The sequence below is a fragment of the Vespa mandarinia genome, chromosome 22 (genome assembly GCF_050613455.1).
Source record: "Vespa mandarinia isolate Hongniang chromosome 22, ASM5061345v1, whole genome shotgun sequence".
In the NCBI taxonomy this organism is placed as follows: Eukaryota; Metazoa; Arthropoda; class Insecta; order Hymenoptera; family Vespidae; genus Vespa; species Vespa mandarinia.
In genome coordinates this window covers 2,910,001-2,920,000 of record NC_140831.1, presented here as the reverse complement: position 1 = coordinate 2,920,000, position 10,000 = coordinate 2,910,001, and the positions used below count along the sequence as shown (strand labels likewise).

General features: G+C 36.5%; 1 protein-coding gene and 1 long non-coding RNA gene across 4 annotated transcripts in view; one reads left to right on the top strand and one right to left on the bottom strand.

The window, feature by feature from the left end:
• Positions 1-10,000, bottom strand: part of dtn (transmembrane protein 132C dtn) — a 98,088-nt gene that overhangs the window by 11,523 nt on the left and 76,565 nt on the right. For all 3 annotated transcript variants that reach the window (XM_085663580.1, XM_035880421.2, XM_035880422.2), the window contains 2 exons: positions 4,235-4,378; positions 1-203 (listed from right to left, as the gene is read on the bottom strand). The exon at positions 1-203 is cut by the window's left edge and continues 101 nt beyond it. In XM_085663580.1, coding sequence (XP_085519706.1) covers positions 1-203; positions 4,235-4,378 — 347 coding nt within the window. The remainder of the gene's footprint in view (positions 204-4,234; positions 4,379-10,000) is intronic.
• Positions 7,929-10,000, top strand: part of LOC118447907 (uncharacterized) — a 5,284-nt gene continuing 3,212 nt past the window's right edge. Inside the window, exon 1 of the long non-coding RNA XR_014983517.1 lies at positions 7,929-8,532. This is a non-coding gene — a long non-coding RNA (uncharacterized LOC118447907). The remainder of the gene's footprint in view (positions 8,533-10,000) is intronic.

The following is a 10,000-nucleotide window of genomic DNA, read 5'->3' as shown; positions in this document are numbered from 1 at the left end:
CGTTATCGTGGTGATGATGATGCTGCATTTGTCGTTGCTGTAACCGTTGCTGTGGATGATCGATACCGGGTAACTGGGAACCGTTCTCCTCCTCTCCCTCAAACGCGTAACGAACGCTCCAGACAATCCTTCCGCCGTCCCAGTTGCCACCAATGCCCTCCTCGCTCGCTTCCAATAGCATCGTCAATATTTCTTCGGCGGATCTGAAGAAAGTACCAAGAAGATATCGTTTCTTAGCTTCTCTCTCTTTCTCTCTCTCTCTCTCTCTCTCTCTCTCTCTCTCTCTTTCTTTTACTCACTCACTCACTATCTATCTCTCTTTCTCTTTTTTTTACTATTACTACTACTACTACTACTACTACTATTACTATTTAAGGAGACATCCTTTTCTCTTATGTTCAGATGTTAGCTTCTTTCGCGACTATTCGACTTTAGATCTTATCTGGCAAAAAGCTTTTTCTCTCTTTCTCTCTCTCTCTCTCTCTTTCTCTCTGTCTCTCTCTGTCTCTCTGTCTCTACGAGATTTGTAATACCTATATAAGAAAATCTTTCTTACGTGCATTCTAGTTTCAACGACGGAAATATACTATCGCAGACAGGATATTCTTTTACGTTTCGAAAACATTCAACGTCAGCTCGATAATAATTTTCTTTTCAATCCGTACAGCCATCTTCTTACATATCTAATGCCGAGATTATATACGCAACTGGAACCCTCCCCTCCACCTTTAATATTTTCTATTCTATATCAAACGACACACGTGGAATAATCTTTTGGTATTTCGTTTGTTTGTTCATACAAAATTCAAGAAGAGTTTTCGATACTTTTGACATCTCTGATCGTCTAGACATTTTTCCAATATATTCGAACTACACGTGCGGTAAGAAGGGGTAGGGGGACGGGGGAGGGTCTAGAGAACGTTGAAACGAATGCATTCCAACCTCCGCAGACATCCGGTTGGTAGGTATATATTGACAAAAGTTCGTTATCGTAAGTTCGATGGCTCGTTCAGGGCACGTAGGGCGTGTCCCTTTGAATTTTCGAGCACTATTCTCTCTCTCTCTCTCTCTCTCTCTCTCTCTCTCTCTCTCTCTCTCTCTCTCTCTCTCTCTCTCTCTCTCTTTTACGCTTAGGAACGCTAACAGGGGATTTAAAGTTTGAAGGAAACAATAAAAAGACATGAAAAAAAGAAAACAAAACATAAGAAAAAAAAAAAAGAAAAAGAAACTTTGCTCGAGTATTTCCCGGCGAATTCGCGCTATGATTCTATAAAGGATTCTAAATGAATTTTTCTTTCTTTTTTTTTTTCTTTTTTTTTTTGTTTTTATTTTGTATTTTTTACATTTGATAAAGAATAAGAATAAGAAGAAGAAGAAGAAGAAGAAGAAGAAACAAGAAAATTAACGGAATAAAAACATTAACGGATTAAAAAAAAGAAAAAACAACGGAAACAAAAATCGGTGATCAAAATAAAAGGGGGGCAAAAAAAAAAGAAAAAGAGAGAAAAAGAATGAAAGTCGAACTTGGAATTATCTGTTTATTCACGAGCAATTCGATGCAATTGATCCTCAAGTATACTAAGATCAAAGTTGTGCTATTTCTGTAATGCGGACAAAAAATGACGCGTCGTTTGAAATTTTTCTTAGCAATGAAGGTCTCCACTGAGATACGAAAAGTGGCTCGCGGTTTATGCATTATACATGGGTGTGCATATAATCATACGCATATAAACACGTACGTACGTACGTACATACATACATACATACATACATAAATACATACATACATGTACGTATTATTTATGTACTTACGCATGCGCTCGCACGTACACACACACATATACATACAAATACGCACACTAAGATGGCTGGCCTCACGAACTCATCTCGCTAATGCGTCTTTGTACGACGCATTGCGCTTATTACCGAAGCATACAAGATGACAAGGCCACAAGAACTATCGTCGTCGTCGTCTCTCTCTCTCTCTCTCACTTCTATTTTTTCAAACTTATCATTACCTCTCCCACTTTCTGCCATTTCAAACGTACAAATTTCGTTTTGTCGAATTACATGGGATTGTTCATTGACTTTCGTTAACATTTTCATATGGTATTTCTTTCACTTCTTAAATATTTCACTTTTTTTTCTTTTACTTCGGGAAGTAAAAGCGACGTCGTATCTCGAAAGAGAAGGAAAGAGAGAGAAAGAGAGAGAGAAAGAGAGAGAGAGAGAGAGAGAATTTGTAATTATTGTGCATCCAAGACGATAGACTGCACGTCCTAGTCGTTAACTTTCGATGACACTTAAAGGAACTAGGTATATCACCTTAAAGAGAAGAGAAAAGAAAAAAAGAAAAGAAAAAGAGAAAGAGATAAAGATAGAAGTAGAAGAAGTAATAGAAGTAGTAGTAGAGGAAGAAGAAGACGAAGAAGAAGAAGAATTGGAGAGATCTGAGAGTCGATGGAGGTATAGATAAGAACAATTTCCAAGGTGGCACGTTATCAAAGGCACGGATCTCCGTTGCGTGTTGGCTCCTCTATCCATATCCCAATCGGCTATTCGGCCTCTCGACAAACGAATCGTCGATTTTACGAAAGCCGAATTATCGGAGATTGCGGAAAACGAAACTATATGTATGTTTGTGTAAAAGAGAAAGAGAGACAGACAGAGAGAGAAAGAGAGACAGACAGAGAGAGAGAGAGAGAGAGAGAGAGAGAGAGAGAGAGAGAGAGAGAGAGAGAACGAAAATGAGAGAGAAGAAAGATCGAAAGAGAAGACACTCAGAAAGAGATAGAGAAACAGAGATAAATGAGAAGTAGGAGAAGAAATCAAAGCGGAGCATCGCGAGGTTACGAGCGATAGCAAAATCGTTTTCCTTTTGCTCGACTATTCACTATCTCTATCTTTCTGTCTCTCTCTCTCTCTCTCTCTCTCTCTCTTTCTCTCTTTCTTTCTCTCAAGTTTATCTGCAATTCGTGCTACGGGTATATAAGGACCGACAGGCATTCTGTGCACTTAGCACGTTCGATATCACGATCGTTCAACATCAAATTATCCCTTATATTGGTCTTATATAAGAAGATAGATATAAATATCTCGAGATATGGGTAAGAAAGTGTCCTTTTTGGTGCTAGCGTGTGCAATACTCCACGCAATTTATTTCCACGAAACCAGTGCTTATCCATTGGATGAAACTGGGGATAAAATTCTGGCAACGAATGGACAAGGGACAACGAATAATGGAAAGGATGATTCTAAGAGCGATTCGTCGTCAAGTTCCGAGGAGAAAACGGCCGTAGGCGATCCTGGCAAAGTTACGAGGTCGCTAGGATCCACGGAAGATCTGAACGAGGGATTGTTGGAAGAAGAGAAAGCCAGGACGAGTAGGCTGATATTGGAGAGACAAGTGCGTTCCTCTAAAAAAAGGAAAAATAAAAACGACGACGACGACGACGACGACGATGACGATGATGACGATTGTAGCAGCAGTAGCAGTAGCAGCAGCAGCAGTAGTAGCAGTAGCTCATCCAGCGACGATGACGATAAGGATAAGGACGATGACGATAACTGTGACGATGATAACGGTAAGAAGCGTAGAAAATCAAGAAAGAAGAAGAGAAAAGATTGCGACGATGACGACGACGACGACGATGACGACGACGACGACGATAAAAATGGTCGAAAACATAAAAGAGAAATTCCATCCCTTGAACCAATTGCGGAAAAGAAAAAATCTATGATGTTCGAAATGGGAGAAGTATTTTCATTGGAAGGATCGATAAAGCATCGAGTGACTCGACGTTCAAGAAAAACGAAGAAAAATCGCAATGGTTGTAATCCTAATACCATATTACAAGAGAAGAAGAATACAAAATTGATAGAGAATAGTAATAGCACGAGTTTACCGCGTGCCGTTTAAAATCGTACGATTAAAGATATACGAATAACTTAAATGGGTATCTCAGGATCAAAAGTCTTATCGAAAAAAAAAAAAAAAAAAAAAAAGAAAAAAACGAAAAAAAAAAAAACAAAAAAATTGATTAAGTAATAAAGCGAAAAGTTTATTTTTCAACGAGAAATTTTTGCTCTAATCATCCTCCATCTTTATCATCCTAAATCCTTACCCAATCTATCAACGTTTTTTTTTTTTTGCATTTTTGACGAATATATCGATGGATCTAATACAAATGGATCTTGGACTTCCAATCCGAGAAATTCTCTTGGACGTACTTACGCGCTTGGCATTCTCGAGACGTTCTCCTTTCGCCTAGCTGTGAAAGTGGCCGCCGTATTTTTCGCGTTTATGTCCACGTCGACGATCCAATCGGGGCTGCTGGATGAGGCATCGAGGATTTTCACACCTGACTTCACTCGTGCTCTAAAACAAAGAAGACGATATACATATATACGATATATATATATATATATATATATATATATATATATATTATAATTGATGTATGTGTATGTGTGAATATATATATATATATATATATATATATATAAATAGAGTCATCATTCACGTTTGCATCTATTGTATCTATCTCTTTTCTTATTTGCGACTGTGCTAATTAATAAAAATTTTATCGTTTGCGACGAATTTCAACATTATAAATGTCTAGAGAACAAGAACGAAAGATTTATTATCGTTATTATTTCGCGATATTAATTTTTCTAAATTTCCTTTGTTGGGAATCGTATTGTAAAAAAAAAAAACAAAAGAAAAAAGAAAATAATAACAATAACAATAACAATAATGGTAAGTATGTCAATTTTATTATTTCGTTATTGAATTTATTTATTACAACTCTCTTTGTTTAGCTTTATTCAAGATCAAAAAAGATTATATATATATAGAGGCCGTGCTTATCTCTATATTTTTCAATCTCTTTTTGTTCGTTACAAAGTCGAATAATATAATTTTTCGAAGAATCGTTTGCGATGAACTTCCAACATTTTTTCAAATCCTACGAACGAGAACTAACGAGAAGTTATCTTCGTTATTCGGTTAATAAAGCTAATTTTTATAAATTCGCTTTGTTGATAATTATAAAAAAAGGAAAAATATATATATATATATATATATATATATATATATATAGAGAGAGAGAGAGAGAAAGAAACAAAAGAAAAAAAAAAGAAAAAAGGAAAACAATGGCAAAAATATTAACTTCATTATTTCGTTATCGAATTTCTTTATTATAAATTCTCTCTGTTTGGTTTTATTCAAGATCATTAAAAAAGTATGAACCATTTTCTCTCTCTCTCTCTCTCTCTCTCTCTTTCTCTCTTTCTCTCTTTTTATGAAAAAAGAGAAACGAACGAGTGAGCCCGTAATGATACTCGTCGTCGATTTCGTTTAAACGGCGCGTTTAGATGGACGCGAATCATTAAAGAGATGCAGGGTGTTTTTAACGATGCGTATCCCTTTTAAGGGTCGCAGCAGTCTTTTTGCCGAATGCATTTGCATACGTAAAAACGATTATCCGGCACGCCTTGGCGCGGCGACGGCAACGCGTCGGAATAATGCGATTACAACCCTCATCAACGTTTCTACCCTCCACACCTCGTCCAATTATCCCTCTCGATTCCCAGCCGAGCGTTATCTTTGCAATGCCCGAGTACGTATTGGATTTCCGGCCAATCGCCGCGAACGCGATGTGGCACGGCACAGTACGGCACAGTACGGTACAGTACGGCACAGTACGGCACAGTATGGCAAAGCAGAGCACGGCACGGTATAACACGGTACAACACGAAAATATTTCTGTGATAGGTGTTCGTTTGGATATCGGCATGGCCGGTGGTTATTGCAATAATATCGCGGTTCTTCGCGTTGCAATTTCATTCGGTGAAGTGATGGTCCTACTACCAGGAAAATATTCTAACTATGTTTTTTAATATTGCCACGATGCATATTGCTAAGTACCTTTCCATCCATAGTTTCGTTACTACTCTTTCTCTCTCTCTCTCTTTCTCTCTCTCTCTCTCTCTCTCTCTCTCTCCTCTCTCTTTCTCTTTTTCTGTTCGTGAAAAATTTTAGAAATACCAAACACGGGGGCCGAATGAGAAAAAAAAATTTTTTTTCCGGAAGTAAAGGAATCAACTTGAAATTCCCTCCGAGCGATTTATTACCATGGTATTTCGTTCTCTCTATCTATCTCTATTTCTCTCTCTCTCTCTCTCTCTCTCTCTCTTTCTCTCTCTCTGTCCAATTACGAATACATCGCAGTATGCGAAAACACGATAATTAAAGACTCGCGTAAAAGTTAACTCGGACTAATGGAGGTAGCAAATAACTTTTTCGTCCATTCATTTTGTATGAAGAAAAAAAGGAAAAGAAAAAAAGAAAAACAGAAGAAAAAAGAAGAAAAAGAAAAAAGAGAGAGAGAGAGAGAGAGAGAGAGAGAGAGAGAATCTCAGCGCGTTACGGAGATGCGAGTTCGGTGAAATCAAAAATTCTTTAATCCTTTCCTATGCAATTGCGAACGACGAGATCTTTAAATAATTTTTCATAATTAAATATATCTCTCTTTTCACGCCTCTTCCCCCGTCTCTTCTCCCCCTTACTTTAAAGACGCCATCGTTAGTAATTTCAATTTCAATTTAACAATTGTTTCCCCATTCGTAATCCCTTCGAACATGATGATATTTAATAAGCGACAAATTTTCGTGGGAAACCAGCGATAGGGTTAAATCCGTATAAATTTGACGAAAAAGAAAAAAAAAAAAGGAAAAGAAAAAAAAAGAAAAAAAAAAGAAATAAAAAAGAAAGAAAAAATGGTTGGAACGAAAGGACTCTTTCGTATAACTTTGAACTACGTTAAGTGTGTTACACTTTTACTTCCCAGGAGTTTAACGAACGCGTTATGGATTACGTTAGTGAGAGTCAAGTGGTACTCTTTTAGGAAGTGAAAGCTTTTATAACTCTTTTCCAGCTCGATGTTCCATCCCTTACATGCCATTTCATCATTCGAATGTATTACGAGAATTTATGTTGTAAGAGAGTCTTATTCCTCTTTTCTCTGATCTCTTGGTTGGTCAATTCGTTTCGTCGGACGAATAGACTAATATAATCTTATCTCTGTCTCTCTTTCTTTCTTTCTTTCTTTCTCTCTCTCTCTCTCTCTCTCTCTCTCTCTCTCTCTCTCTCTCTCTCTCTGATTTATCTCGATCGCGTAACTCGATCGTCTTTACGTACTCTTGGGAGAATGCGTGAGTTAGCTATTAATAAATTCGCATAGGGAAAGTTCGAAAAGTACGAATGCTCTGTCGAAAGACACAAAGGTACGAGAAAAAAAAAAAGAAAGAAAAGAAAAGAAAAAAAAAGACGAAGACGAAGACGAAGACGAAGAAGAAGAAGAAGAAGAAGAAAGAAAGATAAAAAGAAGAAGAAGAAGAAGGAGAAAAAAAAAAAGGAAAAGTAGATATAAATTATACGCATGATGTGAGAAAGAACATAAAAGAAATGGAACGAAAGGAATACCTTAGGAGAGATACGCGTTAAACGAAAAAGTAGAGATACTTTCGAACAGTTACTTACAAAAAAGAAAAAAAAAAAAAAAAAAAAAAAAGAAAAGAAAAACTTTGAAAAGTCTTTCAGGTGTCTTTCAGTTAGGAGATATCAAAATCTACGTATATACGTATGTATGTATGTATGTATGTATGTATGTATGTATGTATGTATGTACTATTATCCTACTTGTAAGATTTGCGATAGTACTTTTATCATATCACTGACGAAGTTAGAACAAAGAAATTCGTCGTGGAGGGGGTGAGGGGTAGAGGGTGGGTGGGGGAGGGGGAGAAATGAAAAAAGAAAAAAGAAAAGAAAAGAAAAAGGACAAAAAAGATCGATCTTGAAGGTTTCTCGAAGAAAGCTCGAAAGGTCGGATTATTGAACTCGAGTGTGATTCTCATAACTGACGAGAGAGAGAGAGAGAGAGAGAGAGAGAGAAAGAGAAAAGAAAGAAAAGAAGACAAAAAAATGAAAAAAGAAATCGGAAATGGCTCATCTCGATTCCATTTTTACAATTTTAGAAGAACGCACTCTCTCTCTCTCTCTCTCTCTCTTATTCGCGTGGCAAGGAAATATATGATCGTCTTGAATCGTTCGCTCGAGGCTCGTGCCTTCTGAGGAACTTACGCTCCAATTCGCGCGAGCCGGGTCACGGGGTCGTTATTACACGCGAGCTTACGAATGCGAGGAAGGCGGAAGAGAGTAGGAACAACGCGTCTATGCGACGCCAACGATAGTAACTATCTCTAAGAGTAGAAACTCGAGGATCCAAACTGACGCTCTTACTCGAGGAATATTTATTTTCTGTCTTTTGATCGCGTTTTCCTCGTCGTCGAATCGTTATACGTCGACTGACGAAGAGTCAAACACATTTCCGAAATAAATTCTAGTAGTTCTAGTAGAAAGGGGGGGGGGGAGGGAGATAAAAGAAAAAAAAAAGAAAAAAAGAAAAAAAATAAGCGTCAAAGCGGACTCTACTACTATCACCACCGATACAACATGGAAAAAGGAAGGTAAGAAACTTTTCGATCTTCTTCAGGATAGAATCGTCTTCAGAGAGAGAGAGAGAGAGAGAGAGAGAGAGAGAGAGAGAGAAAGAGAGAGAGAGAGAGAGAGAGAAAGAGAGAGAGAGAGAGAGAGAGAGATAGAAAGAGAAAGAGAGAGTTGCTTAACTTAAATTCCATTGGATCGTGACATCGATCGTCTATCAAATTTTCTTTTAAAATCGAGTAAAATATACCGTCGATTTTTCAACATTTTATTTTACCCCGATACATTTCTTTTTTCTTATTTCGAAGCAAGGAAAGTTTAAAGTTAACCTTTAGGCGTTGACCTCGTTACATATTATCCAAGTACTATTTAAATTAATCGTTCTAACTTTTATAAATTCGATCGTATCCAGAACTATTTATAAGTTTACGCGAATATGACGTGAACGTTTAATGATAGATACAATTATTTATAAATATTCTATAAACGACAGAACTATACATATATAATAATAATAATAACAACAATAATAATAATAATAATAATAATAATAATAATAATAATAATAATAATAATAATAATAATAATAATAATAATAATAATAATAATAATAATAATAATAATAATAATAATAATAATAATAATCTGAGAAAAAAAATATTCCCATTATGGTTCGAGAGCAATCGAATATATATATATATATATATATATATATATATAAAAAAAAAAAAAAAAAAAAAAAAAAAAAAAAAAAAAAAAAAAAAAAACAAACATTTTATTTTCGTATTTTTATCGAATAATTGTCGACGTCAAAACTTTATTAGACATTTATAAAGTTTTATCCACAATCATAAAATATACGATTATTATCGATAACCAAGAATTGTGATACTTGAAATGTATTATACTATGCATATCCATACTCTTAAAACTCGACGCATTGCGGGTTAATACTTTGTCTGCCACGTTCTCGGTTAAAGCCTCGAGAACTCGGGCGCGACTTGCGGGCGCGAGTTTAAACTTGCGACGATTCGTTTAACAAGTACTTAATAGTTCCTTAACTATGACTTAACTTGCCCGGAAGAAAATTTCTATCGTCGGGAATAAATTAGTGCGATACGTCGTTAAGTTGTCGTTCTCAACCCCTCCCCCACGCCCTCCCCCCACCCCAACACCTCTCTTCTCTAACCACTCTCCTTTAAAAGTCAACAATACCAACGAATCTTACGTAGAGTTCGTACAAACTCGTTGGCCCTTCCGTCTGTGAATACAAATAAATGGCTGGTAGGTAAGTAGATACGTTAGGTAGGTAGATAGGTAGATAGGTAGGTAGGTACGTTAGGTAGCTACGCTAGGTAGATTCTATTACTTGAAAAGCTTGCTCTCGAGAGTCGAGAAAAAGGAAGATCTTCCTATAAAACGAAATATGGTAATTCACAATACTCCGGTATCATCTATTTGCGTTAAAGGAAACGTCGGTACGATCCTTGG